Consider the following 27,036-nt stretch of genomic DNA (forward strand, 5'->3'; position numbering starts at 1 on the left):
TATTATCTGCAAATATGGCCAGTGAAGAGTCACCAGAGATACAAGAACTAATTAAGAAACATGAAGAAGTATTTCACGATCTACCTCTAAAGATGCCGCCTAATAGGGAAATTGAGCATACAATAGAAGTCAAGGCAGGATCAGACCCGGTTAACATCAAGCCATACCGATATCCAAATCACCAAAAAACAGAACTCGAGAGATTAATCCAAGACCTCTTAAGGTGTGGAATCATCTCGAAAAGTAAAAGTCCCTACGCTGCTCCAGTGGTGTTGGTAAGGAAGAAAGATGGGTCATTCAGGCTATGTATTGACTATAGGGGATTAAACAAAATAACAATTAAAAATAAGTTTCCAATTCCCTTTATTGACGAAATGTTGGATGAGTTACATGGCGCAAGGTATTTCTCAAAATTGGATCTAAGATTAGGTTACTATCAAATTAGAATAAGATTAGAAGACATACCAAAAACCGCATTCCGAACACACGAAGGTCATTATGAATTTAAAGTAATGCCATTTGGATTAACCAATGCACCAGCAACGTTTCAAGCAACTATGAATGAATTATTTCGCCCACACCTCAGAAAGTTTGTATTAGTATTCTTTGATGATATTCTAATTTACAGTAAAACTTGGAAGGAGCACTTGCAACATTTGGATAAGATTCTTACACTACTTAAAGAACACCAATTTTACGCAAAAAAGTCCAAATGTACCTTTGGAAAGGAAGAAGTAGAATACCTTGGACACATTATATCCCATGAAGGTGTAAAGGGGGACCCTAACAAAATCAAAGCCATAAAAGAATGGACCAAACCCGTTAATATATCCAAGCTAAGAGGGTTCTTAGGTTTGACAGGATATTACCGAAGGTTTATTAAAAACTATGCACATATAACTACACCTCTAACAAATCTTTTAAAGAAGAATTCGTTTCTATGGGATGAGGAAGCAGGAAGGTGTTTTGAAAAATTAAAAGAAATTATGTCTAATGCTCCCGTATTAGCAACACCAGATTTTTCTAAACCATTTATCATTGAGTGTGATGCTTCTGGATTCGGTATAGGTGTAGTACTAATGCAACAAGGACATCCCATAGCGTTTGAAAGTAGGAAGCTCAATAAAAGAGAGCGCCTCAAATCCACATACAACAAAGAAATGCTAGCTATCATGCACGCACTAGCTAAGTGGAGGCAATATCTTTTGGGAAGTAAGTTTTCTATTCGAACAAACCATAACAGTCTCCAACATCTCCTTCAACAAAAAACGCTTTCCGAAGAACAACAAAAATGGATTGAAAAAATTGTCGCTTTTGACTTGGAAATACTACATAAAAGAGGTAAAGACAATGTAGTAGTCGATGCCTTATCCAGGAAAGATGAAGAACCAACACTACTTGCAATGTCGGTTGTTGTTCCTAAGTGGCTTAACGAAATTCAAAGTGAGTATGCCAAGGATCCAGAAGTAACAGCAATAATCAATAACCTTCCCAATAACTCAAAATTTGAGTGGAAGAATGATATCCTATGGTATAAAGGAAGAATATATCTAAGTACAAATTCCAAGTTTAAGTTTAAGATACTCAAAGAATTACATGACTCACCGTCAGCTGGACACGTAGGATTCTTTAAGACTTTACTACAATGCACGTCAATCCTTCTTTTGGAAGGGAATGAATCGTGATATTCAGAAGTATGTAGCAAAATGTGATACATGTCAAAGGAATAAAAGCGAAAATATTACGACACCAGGATTACTTCACCCCTTAAACATTCCAAATCAGAAGTGGGAGGAAATCTCGATGGACTTTATTGAAGGATTACCAGTATCTGAAGGCAAGGACAAGATTTTCGTAGTAGTCGACAGACTCACCAAATATGCTCACTTTATGGCAATAAAGAAGTCATACTCAGCAAAAGAAATCGCTGAAATATTTTGCAAAAATATATATAAGTTGCACGGTTTTCCAAAAGTCATTGTAAGTGATAGAGATGCCAAGTTCAAAGTTAATTTCTGGAAGGAATTGTTCAACCATGTAGGAACTTACTTAAATATGAGTTCCGCTTATCACCCGCAAACAGATGGCCAAACAGAGGTTGTCAATAAATGTTTGGAGGCCTACCTACGTTGCTATGCTACAGAAAAACAAAATAAATGGGCTCAATGGTTACACCTTGCTGAATGGTGGTATAACTCCACCTATCATACATCAGCGAAAATGACGCCATTTCAAGCCCTATATGGATATGAACCCCCGAAATGGAAAGATCTAGCTATGGTCCAAACAAATCTACCAGCGGTTAAAGATCAACTAGAAGAAACCCAGAAAATCGTCCAAATATTAAAAGAAAATCTAAATAATGCAAGGAATCGTATGAAGCAACAAGCAGACCGTAACAGAACCGAAAGAGAGTTTGAAGTTGGAGAATGGGTATTTGTTAAGCTCCAACCATACAAACAATTATCCTTAAAACAGAAAGGAAAAAACAAATTGGCACCAAAGTTTTATGGACCTTATCAGATCAACAAAAAGATTAGCCAAGTTGCATATGGTTTAAGCCTTCCAGAGACAAGTCGTGTTCACAACGTCTTCCACGTATCTTGCCTTAAAAGGGCCCTAGGTAACAATCAAACAGCGCAAACAACACTTCCATCCCTAGATGATGAGGGAAGAGTCATTTTAGAACCAGAAGGTATTTTGTCTACTAGAGAAAGAAAGCTTTGTTATCGTACTATCAAGGAATATCTGATCAAGTGGAAGGACTTGCCCGAAGAAGAAGCTTCTTGGGAGAATGAAGTATTTTGTCAACAACATCCGTCGTTACGTATGCTTTGAGGACAAAGCATTCTTTCGAGAGGAAGGCAATGTTATGTAAAAAATAGTTAATTTTAGGTTTATAATTTAATTTAGGTTTAGTTAGGCGAAAGGGCACGATCATAAGATCATGCCCTTTCCCAAAGGGTGTCCATGGCAGTATTTAAGCCAGGAGCCCCATTGTAATCAGACATCATCTGTCATTTTTCATATCTTTTAATAAATATTTATATATCTATTCTGCGTTCTAGCATTTTCTGTACCAATTCTCCAACTTTTTGTACTCTTTTTATAGGAGTGGTCCCACAAGTTTCTTATGAGATGAGTCCTTGAAATTCAAATTCGCCTCAATAATCAAATAGAACAGGAAGAGTCTTGGAACTTCAGTTTTGCCAAAAAATGATGTTATTAATCTTCAAAAGAGCTTGAACAATTCCAGGTTTGTGTTGAATTATTTCTAAAGAACGGTCTGCAAAGATGTCCAGTCTTTGGATAAGCTCAGACTCTGTTCCAAACTTTACAAATGTAGCTTCAACAAATCAGATTATAAGCATATAAGTAATCTTAAATTATGTGCCACATTCGATGCCCTAAGAGCGTCAAAGAAGATAAGCCTTTGATTTTGCTATGAAAACCATAATCAAAAATTATATGCCCAAACCCTTCTCCAATTTCGGCTTGCTTCTTTAGATATGATTGACTGTGCTAAGTCATATATCTTGGACAAAACATTAAATATGTAGCGTTCAAATCATACTCTTGTGATGAAAATTAGTGGCTTTATATAGCTTTGGAGAGACATTCTTAAGAGGTAGCCAACTTGAATATTTTAGAGGGAAGCCAAATAAAATTCAATTTGATATTTGAATTTGACTTGGAGACAAAACCTTTGGACCAAAATTGATTTAAAAATAATTCATGTAAATCCTTCAATAATCATAAAAATACTTTTATGCCCATGAGTTAAATGAATGTCTAATGACAGACTAACACATCATCCTTTTATTGGGGACTTTGCCACAAGATAGAGGCACCAACTTTAATTCGACATAACTCTCAAACCTCTGATATAATCACTTGAAACAATTTTTTCCAATTTCATTCACCCCAATAACAGTTAAGCAATTACAGATAGAACGGTAACCAGTAATGCACAATAGAAGAAAAACCAAGCATAATGAGACAGAGATTTTGGTCAAAAACCAGAGAAGATCCCCACAAGGGGGAAAACCTAGAATCAATTCTTCTTCTTCTTCTATTAGTCAATCAATGTTTACAATGAGATACATCAGTCCAATTGTACATCCATAAACTAGTCAAAGTCAAACAAACTCTCCAAGTCAACCAAGCCAAAACCAGTCAATAGAGAGAGAAAGGGTCAAATTTGGTCAACACATGCCCGCAACAGAGGGTTGAATTTTGTCCTGCGGAAGACATTCCACCTCAGTCAACAAACCTCCTAAAATTCTCGGCCAATTGTTATAGTCAACAAGCAAAAAAAATCTGCATATTTTGGTCAACGCAGAGAGAAAATATAAAGTCAACTTCAGAGAATATTCAGTCTTCCTTCTTGTTACCCACCATTTTGTGGGTGATATCCCTAGGAGAAAAAATTTCTCCAAGATGGTCCTCAACTGGCAGCCAATAGCCACCTACTAGCTTGTTGTGCCATTTCTCCACCACCTGAGCTAGCCATGTGGTCCCTCACCCATCTGTTATGATCGTATGTTTGAAGGTGGGCATCCCGAACCTAAAAGTATGCCTTGTCATTTGGTAATTGAGTATTGTAGTTTGCTTATCATGGACACTTCTGGGCATGGATTAATGGGGGTATTCGGCAGAAAAAGTGGGCTAGGTCTGTGCTCTTGTCCCTTAGACCTCTTGTGCTCGTCCCTAGACCTCTTTTGGATGTTAACCTTGGACCCTATTCCATGTGGGATCTCTTTTACTGACCTTTGGGCTTTAACGATGGTACTACATGGCAAACCATGATTTTGGTTGTGTTGTCCCACTCCTTCATCCACATATATTACTCCCCTTCCACTCGTTACAACACCATTCATCATTTCTCCCACCTAGGTCCACATTCCTCCACTGGGTCCACATAGGGGTTAGCCTTCCACTCCCCCTTGCCCACACCTTCGATAGGGCCTGGAATGATGCCCCGAAGATTGATGCAGCTGAAAAGAAAGGTGAAAGCATAATTGGCCACATTCAACAAGAAGATGTACGACAAAATGCAAAAGATGGTCGGGACAAACACATTTAGCACATGTGAAAAAAGTCAATACATGAGCTCCACCCCATTATCATGGCCATCACCTTGGTTCCTTTAAGCCCTAGATGAGCCTCCTTTATCATTTAGGAACCCATGATTGTCCCAACCCTTGGTGTGCAACGAACTGCCCTACCTTAAAGGGGGTATCCACTACTATATCTCACACATCATGCTCTTATCCCTTGGGCCCCAAGCAGTCAACTAAAGCAAAATCATAAAAGGCGAAAGGCATATAAAAAAGGGTGGAAAAATAAGGTGGTGGTACCTCATGTACCACGATTACTCCCTCCTATACATCATATACCCAAGCGTGGGCTTCCTTTTTATTAGCTACCCTTGTACCCCAGCATGTGGCCCAGGGTTACGCCTTTTCATCCCCTACTCCATTCATCTCTTTATCACATGCCACCACCCATCAAAGGATATACCTTGGACATACTATCACCTTTAAAAGTAGAAACCACCTAATAGGATACTTGGTTAACCCCATTTGGAGCTTGGAAACATTAGCACATGCCAAAGTCCACTATGGAAGGGCATGCCATTATGAAGTGCTCACCTGTTCTCCCTGGTTTGTAAGCTCTTTTACTCGATTTCCTTGATGACTTGTTGTACTGGAAGGCTAGGGGACACATTGGATCTTATACAGTATTGCAGGTGGTCTCTGTTTTGGGTTTGGTCTCCCTATACGGGGTCCTAACCCTCCAGAGGGCTACATTGGCACATGTAGGGTTTGTGGTAAGAGCCATGGGCCTCCACAGCAGTAGACAACACTCCATGGATCCCCAGAGATGTTCAGGGATTGCTCGAGATTCACCTATTGGATGAGAAAGATGCACTTGGTTCACCTTTGCCCAACCATCCCCACAGTTGTACCATACACTTGGCAGATGACCTAGGACTTGTACGTTGATGTGGCATCACTTACACCATCATTTGGGCCCTTACAGATGGTCTACAAGCATCTTTAACTTACTTGGAGACCCGTGAGGTCACTTGTGTGCCCTCACACCCACTAGGAGCACCACAGGTTTATTATGTGGAGAACAAGAGGCTAGCCCCTTGTCCATTACTTTTGGTAGTCTTAGTCATCATTATGGCACTTATGGACTCCATCAAGCCTCTTAGATGGAATCCATCAAGCCTCTTAGAGGGCCCAACGACATGTATTATTGATCATTCGACCTCTTGAGAGGCTTGTTATTTTGTTTATGAGCTAGTTTGGTGGGCTTATCACCGAGAGTTAGTTATTTGCACATTATTTTTATTTTAAGGGCTAATGTAGGCTCAAGTAGCTAAATTGAACTCATTAGGAGTGTATAAATACAAATGATGAGAGTTCATTTCTCATCATCACTTGGATTTGGAACTAGTATCTTTTTAGAGATTTTCACTATCCTTCTTGGAGGATGAATTTTTGGACCATGAAATAGATTTTGATGTTTGGATAAATATGAACCAGCAATTGAAGGGGAAAACAACAAAATGAGGATTACACACGTTGTATCACTAGGCAATTTTTACAAAGCTTATAAGAGTTGTTGCAGATGAAGATGTAAATTCAACAAGATGCAGCAATATAAGAAGAGGTGTCTAAATTAAAAATAACAAAAGATGGCTCTGAATGGCATAATCATGTAGGTGCAGCCAGTATTATGTCCTTTGCTTACAATTATCATGATCTACCTTCAGTGTATTGCGAAAAAAATGCCAGTTCAAAACAAACAGGTATAATGCAGGAAAAAATATTATACCCTATTACAATAACCTTGAGAGCAAGTCAAGGCTAATAGTATCCATGATGGCATATCTCTGTCACTTACACACCCAATGTTATCACGTCTATGCAATAACCAACCAATACTATTATGATAGCATATAAGACAAAAAGTCCAACCTGAATATATGGAAAGTAGATGTCTTTCAACATACACTTAAGTTGATCTTCATTCCAATAATTTGACTTTAACTTGGATATATGCACCTGTCAGCATTCCAAAATAGTACATTATTCATCAAAAATCAGTATATTGAAGACATATGCATAAACACCTACATATCGTTGCATTTGATTATGATATTAGTAATCACCATAAGTTTCACATTCTGCTTCAATATCATCCAAAATATTTATATATTATCCTTTCTAGATTAATATGCCAATCGTTAGCAATTATGACCTAAATTTGAACTTCTAAGAGCCATCACCTTGAACAGAGATTCTACTGTAATAGATACACATCGTATTTCAAACTAAAATAGCTCTTTATGCTCATCTTATGCCAATGACCAGCTCTTCAAAGGTTATGCAACTTATTGCCAACCACAATATTAAGTCTGTGAAAAGGGGATTTCAAAAACTACAAATAGCATTAAACAATTCTAACATGAAGAAAGATTTTCTACAAACACTACATCTTGACGATGCTCACCTAGAAGATGTAAATTTGTCCTCAAATTTTCTTCACAGCTTGATATTTCAACAATAATATAAGCTCATGAGATTCAATTGCTTTGAAAAGAACAGAATAAAACCTTGATTGCGTAGACAATACCATGGTGCCTAATGGAATCACAAGTTTGCTCCATAAATTACAAACAAGAATTATTGTCAATTGGGTTTAGCTTGGGTTATTGACAGGAAGAATAATTATTCTCCCCATCTGGGTTTAAATCCTGCTTGTGGCATGTTCATTCTTCCTGACCGGATTTTTAATGAGGCTTTTCATGAGCCATGAGGAATATCTTTCTCCAGCTTATGGGTAGGAGAGTGAGGAATTTGGTTACATGTTTGAGAAAAAAAAAAAAAGAGTACAAACAAGAATTGTTCCCACACCATCATGAGAATTTCCAAAGAAGTCGGGTGTGCACTGTAACACTAAAATTATTTAATTGTGGGTCATTGAAACCACAAATTACATTTAGTAATCTCATCCAAATTATTTTGAACATCATAAAAAACTCAATGCAAATACATTATTAGCGAACATTTGGGCAATGAGTCTCGACTACGTCGAATCCTCATCAAAATGTTTAAATAAACTAAAGGCCGAAGGGAAATTTGCTTTTAATTTCAAACTGCTTACCACGCTAACCAGGATACACTTTATAGTTTTTGGACTGAGGATGCCTCTGGTGTTTCACTGTCTCTTAGTTGTGTTCACATTTGCTTCAAATGTTTCATAATTTTATAGATCAATATACACTTTTGGCATCAATGACATTCCTCAAAAGTCAAAACTGCTTCTTCGATCATCAATTTTTTTATTCCAGTACTCTAGAACCCTAGCAATGACATTATAATACACAACCACTTGGCCTATGTGAGAGTGTTTCATGGTGCACCTTGACAAATTGTGAATAAGTAAAATGCATTGCATGTGCATTTACATATAGCAACAAATATCTTACTCTTTTTTGACATTCTTAGTGTATGATTGTACACAACAATTTTCAAAAATCTGGACAAGCAGATCCAGAACTGAAAACCAGGCTAAAACTAAATCACTACAATGCAAATTAAATAGTTGTATAATCAAGACAACTGCTTCCAAAGAATCTTACACAACAGAGCATGACTCCAGAGTCCAGATACATATTCCTTGTACAGAATGAAACACAGAGGCCATGAAAACATTAACATACAAACACTTCAAACCACATACCTTTGTAAAACTCCAATGAGGAGACATTCCAAGTTCTTCCTGTGAGACCTCCCTTATGTCTCCTGCTGTCTGTAAACAAACCATTGGTGAACAGATAGTAATGTATACTTCAGTCGCATTGATCTAGCTGACTTCAAGCCATTTTGAAAGAGACAAACTAACCCCTTTTTTGTATTTATCTGAGAAACACATGCATATAAGGTTTTAACTTTTCAGACGCTGCTGCTAGAATAAGAGATGAAAAATACACACCCTCCAGATCCGATCCGCTTTGGATTTCTGTACAAGCGTGTCCTTTTCCAGCTTCAATGTAACCACTTTCTTTGACATTTTTGTCTTTGATGATACCATAACCAGCCTGACAAACAATTGTATAAGAAGAATGAAACAATATTGTAACACAGATCTTGAGTCTAGACATAATCTTCATAATTTCATACAGAAAACTTGCTAATTACAACAATTATAAATGTTGTGACATACCCTCCCAGATGCATGGAAGCAGCAAGGCCTCCGAAACCATACATTCCGAAGTATGGCTGCAAGGAAAATATTTTATGAGAGGAAATCTCAAGCAGCAAGCTGCAGTAAAAATAAATTTTTGAATCCAAGTAATGTACTTCTAAACCAAATAGAGTAAGAAACCAAAATACTACAACATTGTCACAAAAGTCTGAAAGAAAATTACATTTATAGTTTGATCCTAAACTATGCTCCTCAGTTAGATCATTGATGTCAGGATACTCTAATTCAAAATGCATACTAACATTCCTATGTTTGTCAATTATTCATTGAACTTCTACCTTGAAATGTTCAATAGTGATAAGAATGCCTTACCAAGCAGCCCCACATAAGGTAATTGGCTCATCTTCATACAAGCTAAATGATTGCATATTACCTTCGCAAGCATAGCTGTATGCACATGTAACTTTTGCATGCACCTACTCAGCTATTAAATACTGTGAATATAAAAATCTGGCTGCCCAATTGACATGATTTTATTAAAGGCCACCCAGTAAAAGCCAGATTGGTAATCAGAGTAGAAAATAAAATTAAAAAGCTAGTAGCAATGTGAAGATTTTAGCCTTAAATTGTTCCTAAGTACCAGTAGACACCAATAATGAAAAATAGCAATTAAAAACAAAGCATTAGAAACTCAAATTTCATTTCAAGCAAAGTGGCAGAGAACAAAGAGTTACCCAAAGGAGATATTTAAGAATTGAAAGAGCTTAGCTTTCTCAACTATGAATTGATTCTAATCTTTTACTTCATAATTCTTTCAGCTTCTATTTTCCCTTAATGGAGGATATCTTCCTCAATTAAGCAAAACTGGAGCTGAGAAGGCGACAGAATACTCCAACAAAGACCAGATACAGTTTTTGGTGATATTTCTGGTTCAGCCACTAAATTATATAGTTTATGCTTTAGTGGTCATATCATGTCTTATACTAAGTACTGAGGATCAAATGAGCTTAGTTTTCTCAACTATGAATAGATTCCAACTCTTTTAATCCATAGCTTTTTCCAGCTTCTACTTTGCCTCAATTCAGGACATGTTCGTCATTCAACCAAAACTGGATCTTGGAAGGTGACAGAATGTTCCCAACACAAGCCAGATACAATTTTTTGTGATATTTCTTGTTCAGCCCTAAAATGAGAGTTTATTTTTTAAAGGTCATGTTGTGTATTATACTTGTTACTTTCTTCTTTTGTTAGATGAAAAATACATCTAACACCAGATCGTAAATAAAACTGAAATACAAAGACAACCCCAAATGTCCAAACAGTGAGAGAAAACCATGGACTCCAAGTCACCAAGAAGAACTGCACGCCAATGAAGTTGTCCTTGAAGCAACACATAATATCACTCCTGCACCATCTGCCAGCATGACCTACCAAAACTGCACTGGCAGATACTTAGTGCGTTTGTATTATGAGCATTTAATGAAGTAAAGTGATTTCAGCATTTAATAGAGTCGCATGTCCTTTTTTCATGCCTGCATCATGCAGTGGTGCTTCTCTACCTTACATCTCTCTCTCACAGATATCATTCTGTATGGATAAATTAAACACATTTAATAATGAATCAGATGTCTCCCCTCTCTCTACAAGTGTTCTGCATATGTGCAAGTGCAAGTTTGATATGGTAACAATGCCAAGCTACACAGTTATCATCTGGGAGGTCAAAGCCCTGACCAAGAACTGAGATAAAAACAAGGACCCCGAGTCACCAAGAAGAGCTGCACACCATTGAAGTTTTCCTTGAAGAAGCACAGAATGTAAGTCCAGCACCAACCACCAGTATGTACTATGAGCTAGCAGACTTGCACTGGCAGATACTGAGTACTTTTGAGTTACAAGCATTTATGAAGTGATTTAAGCATTTAATTCACATTTCTTTTCTTTATGGCTGCATTGTCCAGTGCCAGTGGTCTACCTTACATCACTCTCTCATGAAGATATCATTGTGCATTGATAATTAAACATTGAATACTGTATCGGATGTCCCTCCTCTCATTACAAGTGTTCTGGATATGTGCATGTGCAACTTTAATATGGTATTGATGTTAAGCTACAGAATTAGCATCTGTCACGCAGCAATAGAGCAAGTGCATTAAGCAAAGAATTTAAGCACACGGGAAGCAGAATCAAAGGCATGTAGAGGAAGGAAAAATTGAAGTGTGAAACCATAAATCACAAGGACAGCAAAAGGTAGAAGCATGAACGGAAGGAAAACATTTCTGCCTCTAATTTCTACATGTATTGTGAAGGGACGAGACAGCATGCACAGCAGGGCACAACAAAAAGCACAAGTATTACTTCAACTAATATATTCAAAAAGATTTAATATATCAATTACTTTTACTAGAGTTATAAGATTTAGGAAGTAATAGATAAATTAAAATTCGACATACCGTAAGGTATACAGAAGACAATGTCAATGGGATCTGACGAAGGAAAAGCAACTGCCTGGAAAAGGGATGGTGGTTGTCTGACAAATGAGAGCCTAACAGATTAAATAAATGGACAGACTGATGGCTAAATAGCAGAAGGCAGCATCGGCTGCAGCAATGATGCTACATACAGCATATGTTCGAAAAGCAGATTAGTAGCTCCCTCACATGTAGGTCCAATAAAATTTGACAACGGTTGCAAACAGCAACAGCAGTGTGCAGGCTCACCTGCAGGTTTGTCAAGGACTGTGACTGCTTGCTGCCAGCAGAAGACAACAACAACTTTAGGGAAGACTAGGGTCCGCAGTTTGCAGGGAAAGTTCTGTGCAGAGCAAATCACAGTTTTAATGGGTACATATACCATCTGATAAATTTTGGTGGTTTGGTCAGAATCACGTCAGGAAGGTGGCAGAGAGCAGTAGTGATTCAGGCTGATCAGAAAGAGCTCAAGGTGAGAACAAGAAAGAAAATTTTGAAAACAGATTTTGGTAGGCAGGTTGTGTGAGCTGGCAGCTGACAGCTGGTTGATAATGGAGTAGACAAAGACAAATTCCAGGATCAGGAATGGAGAGAAAAAGAAACAAATAAATTAACAAATGACCAAAATAGCTCAATTGGAATAGAAAGTACAAGTCAAATGGTAGTGTGACAGTGACGAAAGCAACTCTAGGCAAAAAAAGGAATACAATTAAAGATAAAGATTACAAAGGAGTGAACTAAAAGGAAAGCCTATAAAAGAAACAAGGCTTTTAAGGCACTTGTCTCAATTGGATATATCATATGCCTTTCCTTTGCCACAAACGCGTATCACTTATTTCAGTAACTAGATATAGCATAAAGAAAGGACACAACACATTTAAATGTGTGATCAATTTGAAAACATAGACTGTGACTCTACGAAGGTTCTCTTTATAGAGTCATGCTTTAGGTAACAAGAGAAAACATAAAGAAAAAAGACACAGAGATGAGCACTCCTCCCGATCTGATCTTTAAATAGAGTTTGAATTTACAATGGATCTTTGTCTTGTAATGACTCACATAATATCCATAGCTAAATATGGATAAAAGGACTCGGGAATGGTAAGTTTTTAAATAAACTCTACTTCTACATAAATAGGCACTGCTACATGCATGAAAAGAATTATTACAGTACACCAGATGTGGAAGAGAAAGTTCACGTTGTCATCATGACTCATTGTGAAGGTATCAGGGCAGAGCATGTCCTCTATCAAATGGCCCAACCAAGTGGACCAAGCTCAATAATTGCAGATGAAGTTGGTAGCTGTTGTTGGAGTTCTCCTAACATCCAACGTTGATGAGTGAAACCCAAATATGGACATCTAACTTGTTAGTTTAAGTGGACCAAGCTCAATAATTGCAGATGAAGTTGGTAGCAGTTGTTGGAGTTCTCCTAACATCCAAAGTTGATGAGCGAAACCCAAATATGGAAGAGGCTAGAATAAATGAAATCTCCATAACCCAGAAATCGTTTCTGGAAATTCCACCCAGAGATGGCTTAGTTAGATTATTAACCTATTTTTTTTAATGTTCCCTAAGTCTAAACTGAGGAAAACTAGTTAATTAATCAGAATTAATTAAGTCAAGGTGGGAATTCTGATCTTTAAATAGAGTTTGAATTAACAATGGATCTTTGTCTTGTAATGACTCACATAATATCCATAGCTAAAGATGGAAAAAAGAAAGGACTCAGGAATGGTAAGTTTTTACATAAACTCTACTTCTACATAAATAGGCACTGCTACATGCATGGAAATAATTATTACTGTACACCAGATGTGGAAAAGAAAGTTCACGTTGCCATCATGACTCATTGTGAAGGTATCAAGGCAGAGTGTGTCCTCTATCAAATGGCCTAACCAAGTGGACCAAGCTCAATAATTGCAGATGAAATTGGTAGCTGTTGTTGGAGCTCTCCTAGCATCCAAAGTTGATGAGTGAAACCCAAAGATGGACATCTAACTTGTTAGTTTTTGTAGCATCGGATATGTTCTAGTCACGAAACTTGGTGGAGAGGCTAGAATACATGAAATCTCCATAACCCAAAAATCGTTTCTGGAAATTCCACCCAGAGATGGCTTAATTAATCAGAATTAATTAAGTCAAGGTAGGAATTCTGATCTTTAAATAGAGTTTGAATTTACAATGGATCTTTGTCTTGTAATGACTCACATAATATCCATAGCTAAAGATGGAAAAAAGAAAGGACTCAGGAATGGTAAGTTTTTAAATAAACTTACTTCTACATAAATAAGCACTGCTACATGCATGAAAAGAATTATTACTGTACACCAGATGTGGAAGAGAAAGTTCATGTTGTCATCATGACTCATCATGAAGGTATCAAGGCAGATCAAGTCCTCTATCAAATGGCCCAACCAAGTGGACCAAGCTCAATAATTGCAGATAAAGTTCGTAGCTGTTGTTGGAGCTCTCCTAACATCCAAAGTTGATGAGTAAAACCCAAAGATGGACATTTAACTTGTTAGTTTTTGTAGCATCGGATATGTTCTAGTCACGAAACTTGGTGGAGAGGCTAGAATACATGAAATCTCCATAACCCAAAAATCGTTTCTGGAAATTCCATCCAGAGATGGCTTAGTTAGATTATTAACCTATTTTTTAATGTTTCCTAAGTCTAAACATAGAAAAATAGTTAATTAATCATAATTAATTAAGTCAAGGTGGGAATTCTCTAGAAACTCACACGGATCGACTCCGATATGATCCTAAACCTTGTTTAAGTTTTAATCTTGATCATTGGAACCCCAACAAAGGATTATAAAAAGAAGTCAATGGGCACTTGGAGAATAAACTTTAGACACTTGAGCAGTTCGATTTCCAAAGAGCAGCAGCAATTGTCGGAGAGCCAAAGATCGAAGCAGAGACAGTGAGGGGCAAGAACAGTGATTTAGAAGAAGATTTCCAGATCCAAAGAGGCAGCATCGAGTGACAGAAGTGATCCATGCAATAGCAGCACAAAGACTGTGCAGTAGCTGAAGCAGAGCAGTTTGATTTAGCTAGGGAGGAAGTTGATTCAGCTTCCAGAGACCGCGTGAGTATTCTAGAGGGTCGGAGAGTCACTTCCAATAGTAGAGGCAGACAAGACAGCTTGCTTGGAGGCTGATCTAAGCCACACGTGTGGGAGGCAGCGCAAGGACTACACAGAGGGCCTACGTTGGGGTTTGGACAGCTAGTTTTTCAGGAGGAGCCAGTGCCAGGATTGCTTGTGGAGTGAGAATTTCTTCTCTCTAATTATTTTTGCAGATACTTGTTATTTGGATTGCCAGCTGGGCATCCATAGATTGTACTCAGATTTCGCTACTGCATAATAATAAAACCCTCATCTGCTGTACTGGTTTTCCCAAATTGGGTTTTTTCGAAGACAATTGTCCTAAAATAATTGTCATAATTTTGTGTGCGCTAGATTTTCTCAGTTTCCAGCATTGTTTTCTGCCACAGTTTTATTTGTGAAGTTTGCAGTAGTGAATTATTCGTTGTTTGTATGGGCAAACAAAATGTTAATTAATTTACAATGAGAAGAATAATTTCCAGTCACTACAATAAAATTTCGTAGCGAAATTTTATGAGCTGCAGAATAATTTCGTAGCCCCAAAATTTTCACATGGTTTTAGAGCGTGAGTGATCAGCAAGGAAGCTCAAAAACGGAGGAGAGGATTTCACTGTTCCAAAGGAGCAGTAGACCGAAATTCTCAGAGGCTACGTAGTACCTAGATTGGCAGTTTTAATTGTTGGGGCAGGAGTTCAATTTTCAGTTGCAGGTTGGTAGAAAAGTCGATTTGCCCAGGATAGTGATTCCAACAATCAGAGGGAGCAGCAGCAGCTCAGATTTTCGATGAGCAGATTTCTGGTTGGACGCAGAGGGTTTTGAAGCAACAGAATCAGTGTAGAGTGGAAGAGAACTTGCACACACGAGAGAAAATTTCTCTCAGGGAAGTTCAAGTTTCAAAAATTCGATTTTTCCAGGCAGATTGGTAGTAGCTGAGTGCAGTTTTCCTCACTCCACAAGGGAGTGCTTTTAGCAGATCCAGCAGCCAAGCAAAAGGAAAGAGGGAGTTTTCAATAGATTCAAAGATGGCCACAACAAGTCTCAAAGACCAAGATAGATTGGAGGGACTTTCCAACTATGTCATCTGGAAGGCTAGGATGTCCTTCCTTCTAGATGAATATGGCATGAAAACTTATGTGGACAATATTATAGCAGTACCCCAGGATGTGGGTCAACTGAAGGAGTACATAAATGAAATGGCGTAGCCGAAGCAGATGATTTTGGATGGAGTCTAAGATCATATAGTCTCGCATATTTCTGGCAAGAATATTGACAGGGAAATGTGGGTAGCTCTCTCCACCCTATATCAGAGTTCTTCCAAGCAGCGGAAGATGTTTCTACAGGAGAAGTTGAGAACCATCAGGATGCAGAAAGGTGAAGGCATAGATCCCATCCTCACTCAAATTCAGGAGGTCTGAGATCAGCTAGCAGCCATTGGCGAGGCACGCCAACCCACAAAACTTGTATGATTGGCACTAAACGATGTCTCAAAGGACTGGCAAGCATTTGTCCAAAGCATATTGAGAAGAGACACTTTCCCTGGTTGGGGCAGGATGTGGGTCGATCTACAGCAAGAGGAGATGAGGCGAACTCTAGTAAAGAGCACCATCTACGGTAGAGCAGCAACAAGGTCGTGAAAAGTGAGAAGGAAGAGGAGAATGTGGCCCTAGCATCTAAGGGTCCTAGCCAAGGAAAGGGGGAACAGAAGAAGAAGGGATTGTCAAAGATCAAGTGCTTCAAATGTGGTGCGCTTGATCACTACAATACTCAGTGTCCTTTCAGAAAGAGGGACAAGCAGGAGAAGTAGGACTAGGCGACAGAATCAACTGAAATAGACAAGTTGTCCTCCAGGCCGGAGAAAGACTTCACTATGATGGCAACCATACCTCTAGGAGTGAGATGGGGCGATTTGGAGCTATAGTCCCAAAGATTGCAAAGATTGGGCGGGATCCTTGAGATGTCCTCCTCATGGATCATTTCCTTGCTACAAGGGGCCCACAGTACTCAGTAGCAGGATGGATCAATGTTAGTGATGCAATCAGATTCCTATTGACAATTGCAGACTAGTGGCGGTTAGATTCTCAGGATCGCAATGCAGCGTTGACCACAGAGCAAGTGGCTCAATGCAGAGTTGGCAATAGCACAGATTCTTCAGTAGACAGTGCAAAGGCTAGTAGCAGTCAAGACTTGGGTGAAAGATGTATTACTGAACACAGTTGATTCAGTATTTTGGATGCTTCTCAGTTGCAGCAGCAACAAATGAGATGGAGTCAATGTTTTAAAACTCCGACTCAGCCGAGGATCGACTCCGACTCCAAAACGGTAATGGCTCGGCCAGCTCGATTTCAATGACTCGGTCGTTGTAAAAAATACATTAAATGTTTTTTTTTTAATAAAAAACATAATTTTAAAGATGTCCATTCATGTTTCCAAACACACAACATTATAATATAGATGGAAGACAACATATGATCAAAGTAGGCTCATGAACCAATCCATTATATCAAAATGGCACCCAGTGCACTGTCCAATGGCAATACATACTCATAGTCAACGGTCATACATGATCAAAGACTCAAAACAAAAAACACATAACCAAGGAGGCTAGAAATGGCCTCTACAACAAAAGTAAACTGTGACAAGACTCCAGTACTAGTACTACTGGCTAGTAGCTACTTTTAGAGGAGCCAAGATCATGTCGATCAATCTCTAGATCATCATCAGAGTCAGACAGGGGGCCCCATGGCTCCTCCTCATCATCATCATCTCCAACTGCAACAGTAGAAGTGGTACCACTAGCAAGTTGTGCAACTGCAACAGATGCAAGCTGAGATAGAGTAGATATGCGGCTGCGCTTCTGTCGTGGCTAAGCAGAGGAAGCACCTACAACTGGAGTCCTTGCTAGCTGTGAGACTGAGGTTGGTGGATCGGGATCTGCATTCAACTGAACAGCATGTTCAAGTTCAACTGATGTCTCGATATCTAAATCTAAATCAAGATCCTCATTAGGATCAAACTCTGTTGGACGACTCTCCACTACCCAATCTGATGTTGGATCAATGTCTTCCAACACAATGGGATCTGAATCAAGTCTTTTGTTCAACAATTGGTTTCGTCTGAGCCGGAGGTTGTATTGGACATAAACTAGATCATTTAACCGTTTTTTATCCAAACGGTTTCTCCTCTTTGTGTGAATCCTCTCAAAGACAGACCAATTGCGCTCACACCTAGTTGCACTGCAAGTTTGACTCAAAATATGAATTGCAAACCTTTGCAATTCAGGACAATGGCCACAAAAGGCCTCCCCACCATTGTGCTGCAAAAAACATAGGAGTGTAATGAGTTAGCTCAACAAAATTACAAATTATATCTAACTTTCAAATTATAAACGATTTAACAAACTTACAAAAAAAAAAGTAAAACTATTAAGAATTTGAAAATTGAAATTTTTGTTTACCTGGCTCATCTGCTTCTCTTGCAATCTTTGCTAGGTTCTTCCCAAAGGTACCAGAGGCATTGGTGAAGGTTGTGACATGTCGATGTATCTCCAGCTGATCAGACTCCAATGGGATCATGCGATCAATGCAATCAATAAGTCCATCTCTGACCTCCCCCCTCAAAGCTCCTGACTCCTTAGCTTTATAATGATACCGTGGGTTCAAAAAATACCCAGTTGCATGTATAGTGCGATGGAGTTGATTGTTTCATCTTTCATCAATGATTGCCCAAATGGGCCCATACTTTGCCACTCTATCCTTGTATACCATCTTTATTTGCTCCTTTTCTTGATCCACAGCCTCATAAATGAAGCCCATAGCCAACCTTTCCCCATCCACCAACCGCAACACCTTAACTAGTGGCTCAGCAAGCTTCACAATCTCTGCTGCCTTTCTCCAAAAATTTTCTTCATAGATTTTCTTTTTCAATTCTTTCCCTTCCGGTTTGTTAGACCAATTGCTTTGATTCCATTCATCACTGGAAAACATCTTTTGCAAGCTTCTATGTTGGGAAAGCATAGATTGCAATGTCAAAAAATGAGTAGCAAATCTAGTGATGGCAGGCCTAATAATATCCTTGCCCCCAGTGTGTTTCCTCAAGAGGCTCAAAATCAATGTATGATTGTAGATAAATTTGGTTATGCTTTTGGCACGATCTATAGTGTTTTTGACCCAATCTATTTTTCCAATATCCTCAAGCATGAGGTCTATGCAATGTGCAGCACATGGGGTCCAAAAGATGGTCTTGTATTTTTCCTCTAACAGCTTACCAGCAAGAACATAGTTAGAGGCATTATCTGTGATGACTTGAACCATTAGCCAACCCCAGGGCCCCACCTCCTCAACAACCTGATCCAATAGCTGAAACAACAGGTGGCCATCTTTTACCTTATCAGATGCATCAACTGATTTTAAAAACATGGTTCCTCGTGGGCAGAAGACAAGAAAGTTTATGATGGTACGGTTTCTTTGATCAGTCCATCCATCTGATATGATGGTACATCCTGTTCTTGCCCATGAGTCCTTGAACTCTTTCAAATACTCATTAATGGATTGAATTTCTTTCTGCAAAAGATACTCCCTTAGCTCATGCATAGTAGGGCCTTTGAAGCCTTTTCCAGCAGCATGTATGGCATCAAACATGGGCTTATAATATGGTGAACGAGCAACATTAAAGGGGATATCAGCATCATACCACCATCTAGCTATGTACTCACAAGCAGTCTCCCTCAATTCTTTCTTCCAATGGTCATCTAAAGTGCGCTGCATTTGACTTTTACTAACTTGAGGACCATGTGCATCTAATGGAGAGGAGGGAGTGAAACAACTTTTGATAGTCACATCACCATTTTTCATTCTACCCTTTCCCTTATCTTGAAAAGAACCAAAAGAGGGAGGAACATATTGGAAAGGGTTGGATGTATCAGTTTGAGGGATAGCGGAAGAACCCTCAAAATCATAATTGGGGTTGGTAGCCATCATTTTTTGTATCTCCCTCTTCCTCCCAATTTCAGCCTGTATGTCTCTTTGCCTAGCCTTATCTTCTTTAAATTTCTCAAAGCTGGCCAACAATTACTTCCTAATCTCCCCAATTTCTGGTGAGGTACATGGAGTAATTTGGCCTCTAATCCCTACCAAGTGTTGTTTCAGCCTATTAATGCCCCCAGGACCTTCCTTAATTTTCCTATGGCAAAATTTGCATTGCATTTGACTATCAACCATTTCAACATATGCCCAAGCAGGATCTCTCACTCTAGGTGCCATTTTTTGACCAGGAAATGAAAGCAAACAATCTGAAAATGAATAAATAATAAACAAATAAATAGAACAACAAACGAAGAAAAAGAAATATATAAACCAAAAACAGATAGAAAAAGAAACAAAAAAAAAATCAATACAAGAGAACAAATAACAAAACAAACAGATTAACAAGGAAGAAAAAAAACACTCTCTAGGCTACCTAGATATGCACCTAAAATTTAATAAGCAAAAACAGATCTATAGAGGTGAAAAAAAATTCCTCCAGGCACAAACTGCCTCCTCAAGTTTGCTCCAAGAATCAGCACCTCAATGCTGCTCCAAATGGCTGCCCAAGAAGCTCCTCACTCCAGCTACAATGCTCCCCCAAGACTCCTCACTGTTGCTCCAAAAACAAGCTCAAGAACTGCTCACTAACTCTCAAAGAAGTTCTCACTCAAATGCATGAGATTGTTGTGAGAGAATGAGAGCATTTGAGTGTGTTAAATAGGGTTTGGGAGGGGGAAATGAACCCCAAATAGCATTTAACTAATTCATAAACCACATTGGAGTCCAAACCAATCAGCAAACACCTTAAAATTTCATTAAAAAAATGTTAAATCGTTGTTTTACTTGGGTTACGGGCCGCTGGTTGTGACTCGGCAGAGTCAGTACGAAAACGGTGGAGTTGGCCGAGTCATGGCTACTCAGCGAAACGAACTGTTTCTTCAATCGAGTCACTCTTTTGGGCAACAAAACGGATCAACTCAGCCGTTTCCGTTTCGAAACGGCCGTTGTTTAAAACTATGGATGGAGTTGCAGTGCAGATGCAGGGTTGGCAGCAGTATGGCAGTGTCATTACTAAGTAGCAACACAGATCCAACATCAAAGTTGTGCAATGGTTGGTGGGCAGCAGTATGGCAGTGTCAATACTAAGTAGCAACACAGATCCAACATCAAAGTTGTGCAGTGGTTGGTGGGCAGCAGTGGACAAACATCAACAACGTAACAAAGGATGATACAGAGGCAGAGTGTTGTAGCAAGGTATGCAACACTAGAACACAGTCCTGGCTAAGAGGGAGTGTTAGTTTTTGTAGCATCAGATGTGTTCTAGTCGCAAAACTTGGTGGAGAAGCTAGAATATATGAGATCTCCATAACCCAGAAATTGTTTCTGGAAATTCCACCCAGAGATGGCTTAATTATATTATTTACCTATTTTTTTAATGTTTCCTAAGTCTAAACTTAGGAAACTTAGGAAAACTGGTTAATTAATCATAATTAATTAAGTCAAGATGAGAATTCTCTAGAAACTCACATGGATCCACTCTGATATGATCCTAGCCCTTGATTAAGTTTTAATCTTGGCCGTTGGAACCCCAACAGAGGATTATAAGAAAAAGTCTTTGGGCACTTCAAGAATACACTTGCGCGGTTCGATTTCCTTGGTAGATCGATTTCCAAAGAGCAGCAGCAGTTGCTGAAGAGCAAGAGATATAAGCAGATGTTGATTTGGGGTAGCATCAGATGTGCTCTAGCCATGAAAATTGGTGGATACGATAAATCACATGAGATATCCAAGATCCAGAAATGGTTTGGGCAAATTCTAACCGGTTTGGGAGATATTAAAATAATTAATATTTTTAATGGAGTTCCCAAGTCTAAACTTGGGAAAAATAAAATATTAATGGATATTAATATAAAACTGGGTTAGAAGGTTCCAAACGACACGGATTAAGCCAAATCCAATCTTAGCCGTTGATTAGAGATGTAATGTTGGCCGTTGAAAGACCAACGAGAAAAGTATAAGAGGCTTGAGGGTTAGTGTGAGAACACACCAGAGTGATTAGTCGTTCATTTTGTTAAAGCGGGGTTGCTAAGCAAGGTTGAATCAGTGATTAGCATCGAGGGCCAGTGAGTACAAGGGAGAGAGGCAGGGACAATACTAGGAGACCAACATAGAAGCAGAGAGAGCGAGAGCAGCAGCCAGTCCAGGGTACGCAGAGCCCAACAAAGGCAGCAAAGAGCCCGAGGGACTGCGTCATCCACACAGGCAGAGCGAGTGACGCAGAGGCTGTGCAGTGCCTCAAAGCAATGACGCACTAGGTCTTGGGGCTAACCTAGTGGCCAAAAGGGTTGAGCTTCAGTTCTGCCGGAGAGGGTTTCGTGAGACAGGTTTTCTGAGTACCTGTTTCCGAATATAGAGGTATTGCTGCCGTGTATTTTTCTCTGTCGAGTGAGCCAGTTAGGCATCCAGTTGTACTCAGAAAGACTGCATAATAATATAACCCTCAGAATAGTTGCACCTATTTTCCCGCATTGGAAAACTCACATGGATCCACACTGATATGATCCTAGCCCTTGATTAAGTTTTAATCTTGGCCGTTGGAACCCCAACAGAGGATTATAAGAAAAAGTCTTTGGGCACTTCGAGAATACACTTGCGCAGTTCAATTTCCCTGGTACATCGATTTCCAAAGAGCAACAGCAGTTGCCGAAGAGCAAGAGATCTAAGCAGATGTTGATTTGGGGTAGCATCAGATGTGCTCTAGCCATGAAAATTGGTGGAGACGCTAAATCACATGAGATATCCAAGATCCAAAAATGGTTTGGGCAAATTCTAACCGGTTTGGGAGATATTAAAATAATTAATATTTTTAATGGAGTTCCTAAGTCTAAACTTAGGAAAAATAAAATATTAATGGGTATTAATATAAAACTGGGTTAGAAGGTTCCAAACGACACGGATTAAGCCAAATCTAATCTTAGTCGTTGATTAGAGATGTAATCTTGGCCATTTAAGGACCAACGAGAAAAGTATAAGAAGAGGCTTGAGGGTTAGTGTGAGAACACACCAGAGTGATCAGTCGTTCATTTTGTTAAAGCGGGGTTGCTAAGCAAGGTTGAATCAGTGATTAGCATCGAGGGCCAGTGAGTACAAGGGAGAGAGGCAGAGACAATACTAGGAGACCAGCATAGAAGCAGAGAGAGCGAGAGAAGCAGCCAGTCTAGGCTACACAGAGCCTAACAAAGGCAGCAGAGAGCCCGAGGGACTGCGTCATCCACGCAGGCAGAGCGAGTGACACAGAGGCTGCACAGTGCCTCAAAGCAATGACGCACTAGGTCTTGGGGCTAACCTAGTGGCCAAAGGGGTTGAGCTTCAGTTGTGCCGGAGAGGGTTTCGTAAGACAGGTTTTCTGAATACCTGTTTCCGAATATAGAGGTATTGCTGCCATGTATTTTTCTCTGTCGAGTGAGCCGGTTAGGCATCCAGTTGTACTCAAAAAGACTGCATAATAATATAACCCTCAGAATAGTTGCACCTATTTTCCCGCATTGGGTTTTTCAGGGGGACATTTGTCCAAAAATAATGGCGTCACTTGTGTGCTTGTTTTCTTTCAGTTGATGATCTGTAGATGTTGTGGTTGTATTGTGTTTATTTCGGTATTTAAATGTATTAAATAACTTGTTCGAATTTAAACTAGTAGAAGAAATAAACCAGCAGAATACAAATTAATTTTCTAACGGATAGACTTAGAAAATTCAACAGCAGAGACAGTGAGGGGCAAGGACAATGATCCAAAGGAAGATTTCCAGATCTGGTGAGGCAGTAGCAAGTGACAGAAGTGAACCACGCGGAAGCAATGCAAGGACTGCATAGTCGCTGAAGCAAAGTAGTTCAATTTAGCTGAGGAAGAAGTCGATTTAGATTCCAAAGGTCGGGAAAGTCATCTAGAGGGTTGGAGAGTCACTTCTAGCAGTAGAGGCAGGCAAGACAGCGTTCTTGGAGGTTGATCTAAGCCACACGTGTGAGAGGCGGCGCAAGGACTACGCAAAAGGCCTATGATGGGGTTTGGACGACTAGTTTTTTAGGAAGATCCAGTACTGGGATTGCTTGTAGAGTGTGTATTTCTTCTCTCTAATTATTTTTGTCGAATACTTCTTGTTTGGATTGCCAGTTGAGCATCCATAGATTGTACTCAATTTGCACTACTACATTATAATAAAACCCTCATCTGCTCCACCAGTTTTCCCAAGTTGGGTTTTTCCTGGGACAATTGTCCAAAAATAATTGTCATATTTTTATGTGTGTGATAGATTTTCTCAGTTTCCAACATTATTTTCTACCGCAGTTTTATTTGTGAAGTTTGCAATAGTGAATTATTCGTTGTTTGTATGAGCAAACAAACTGTTAATTAATTTACAGTGAGAAGAATAATTTCCAGTTGTTGCAATAAAATGTCGTCGCAAATTTTTATGAGCTGCAAAATAATTTTGTAGTGCCAAAATTTTCACATGTTTTTAGAGCGTGAGTGATTAGCCAGACAGCTAAGAAGCGGAGGAGAGAATTTCGTTGTTCAAAGGGAGCAGCATGCCAAAATTCTCAGAGGCTGTGTAATACCCAAATTGACAGTTTGAATTGTTGGGACAGGAGTTCGATTTTCAATAGCAGGTTGGAAAAAAAGTCGATTTGTCCGAGATAGTGATTCCAGCAGTCAAAGGGAGCAATAGCAACTCAAATTTTCGCTAAGCAGATTTCTGGTTGGACACAGAGGGTTTTGCAACAACAAAAGCAACGTCGGGTGGAAGAGAAATTGCACACACGAGAGAAAATTTTTCTCAGGGAACTTCAAGTTTCAAAAGTTTGATTTTTCCAGGCAGATTGGTAGTAGCTGAGTGCAGATTTCCTCACTCCAGAAGGGAGTGCGTTTAGAAGATCTAGCAGCCAAGCAAAGGAAAAGAGGGAGTTTTCGACAGGTTCAGAGATGGCTACAACAGGGCTCAAAGACCAAGATAGATTGGAGGGAGCCTCCAACTATGTCCTTCCTTCTAGATGAATATGGCCTGAAAGCCTATGTGCACAATGTTATAGCAGTACACCCCAAAATGTGGATCAGCTGAAGGAGTACAGAAAGGAAATGGCGAAGGCGGAGCGGATGATTTTGGATGGAGTCTGAGATCATATAGTCTCACATATTCCTGGCAAGAATATTAACAGGGAAATGTGGGTAGAGCTCTCTCCACCCTATATCAAAGTTCTTTTGAACAAGGTAAGATGTTTGTCCAAGAAAAGTTGAGAACCATCAAGATGCAGAAGGGTGAAGGCATAGGTCCCTTCCTCACTCAGATTCAGGAGGTCCAATATCAGCTAGCAGCCGTTGGGGAGGCACCCCAACCCACAGAGCTTGTATGATTGGCACTAAACAATTTCTTAGAGGACTAGCAAGCATTTTTCCAAAGCATATTGAGCAAAGAGACTTTGCCTGGTTGAGACAGGATGTGGACCAATCTGAAGCAAGAGGAGTTGAGGTGAGATCTAGTAAACAGCACCATCAGCGATAGCAACAGCAAGGCCGTGAAGAGTGAGTAGGAAAGGAGAATGTGGCCCTAGCATCTAAGGGTCCTAGCCAAGGAAAGGGGAACAAAAGAAGAAGAAGGAGGAACTATCAAAGGTCAAGTCCTTCAAATGTGGTGAGCTTGGTCACTACAGTACTCAGTGTCCTCTCAGAAAGAAGGACAAGCAGGAGAAGCAAGAACAAGCAACAGCGTCAGCGGAAAATAGACAAGTTGTCCTCCAGCTTCGGAAAATAGACAAGTTGTCCTCCAAGCTGGAGGAAGACTTCGCTATGATGGCAGCCATACCTCCAAGAGTGAGATGGGGCGATTTGGGGTTGTAGTCCCAAAAATTGCAGAGATTGGGAAAGATCCTTGAGATGTCCTCCTCATGGATCGTTACCTTGTTGCCCACAGTACTCAATAGTAGGTTGGATCAATGTCAGTGATGCAGTCAGATTCTTATTGACAATTGCAGGCTAGTGGCAGTCAAATTCTAAGGAGCGTAGTGCAGTGTTGATCGCAGAGCAGGTGGCTCAGTGCAGAGATGGCAGCGACGTAGATTCTTCAATAAACAGTGCAAAGGTTAGTAGCAGTCAGGACTTGGGTACCATATGTATTACTGAACACTATTGATTCAATATTTTGGACGCTTCTCAGTTGCAGTAGTTGCAGTTGCAGCAACAACAAATGAGAGGGAGTTGCAGTGCAGATGCAAGGTTGGAAGCATTATGGCAGTGTCAGTAGCAACACAAATGCAGCATCAAAGTTGTGCAGTGGTTGGTTGGCAGCAGTGGCTATACATTAGTAGCGTAACAGAGGATGATACAGAGACAGAGTGTTGTAGCAGGGTATGCAGCACTAGAACACAGTCCTCGCTAAGAGGGAGTGTTAGTTTTTGTAACATCGGATGTGTTCTAGTCGCAAAAATTGGTGGAGAGTCTAGAATACATGAGATCTCCATAACATAGAAATCGTTTCTGGATATTCCTCCAAAAGATGGTTTAATTAGATTATTAACTTATTTTTTTAATGTTTCCTATGTCTAAACTCGGGAAAACTGGTTAATTAATCAGAATTAATTATGTCAACGTGAGAATTCTCTAGAAACTCACACGGATCCACTATGATATGATCCTTTCCCTTGATTAAGTTTTAATATTGGTCGTTGGAACCCCAACAAAGGACTATAAGAAGAAGTCGATGGGCACTTGGAAAATACACTTGAGCGGTTGGATTTCCTTCGCAGATCGATTGCCAAAGAGCAACAGCAGTTGCCAGAGAGCAAGAGATCAAAGCAGAGACAGTGAGAGGCAGGGACAATGATCCGGAGGAAGATTTCCAAAACCGGGGAGGCAGCAACAAGTGACAAAAGTGATCCATCCGAAAGCAACGCAACGAGTGCGCAATAGCTTAAGCAAAGCAATTCAATTTCGGATAGGAGGAAGTCAATTCAGCTTCCAACGGTCGAGAAAGTCTTCTAGAGGGTCGGAGAGTCACTTCGAGCAGCAGAGGCAGGCAAGACAATTTGCTTGGAGGTTGATCTAAACCACACATGTGAGACGCAACGCAAGGACTGCGAAAAAGGCCAATGTTTGGGTTTAGGCAGCTAGTTTTTCAGGAGGAGCCAACGCCAGGATTGCTTGTGGAGTGAGAAAATTTCTTCT

At 39.6% G+C, this 27,036-nt stretch overlaps 1 protein-coding gene across 1 annotated transcript in view; it reads right to left on the reverse strand.

Annotated features, from left to right (window-relative positions):
* Positions 1-27,036, reverse strand: part of GMI1 (gamma-irradiation and mitomycin c induced 1) — a 391,650-nt gene that overhangs the window by 346,730 nt on the left and 17,884 nt on the right. The window contains exons 7-10 of the mRNA XM_089395476.1: positions 9,244-9,299; positions 9,013-9,118; positions 8,761-8,829; positions 6,993-7,079 (exon numbers count right to left, since the gene is read on the reverse strand). Of these exons, the coding sequence (XP_089251602.1) occupies positions 6,993-7,079; positions 8,761-8,829; positions 9,013-9,118; positions 9,244-9,299 (318 nt within the window). The remainder of the gene's footprint in view (positions 1-6,992; positions 7,080-8,760; positions 8,830-9,012; positions 9,119-9,243; positions 9,300-27,036) is intronic.

Source organism: Pinus tabuliformis, chromosome 1_2, assembly GCF_031772625.1.
Source record: "Pinus tabuliformis cultivar Carrire ecotype Pingquan chromosome 1_2, CPIR1, whole genome shotgun sequence".
NCBI lineage: Eukaryota > Viridiplantae > Streptophyta > Pinopsida > Pinales > Pinaceae > Pinus > Pinus tabuliformis.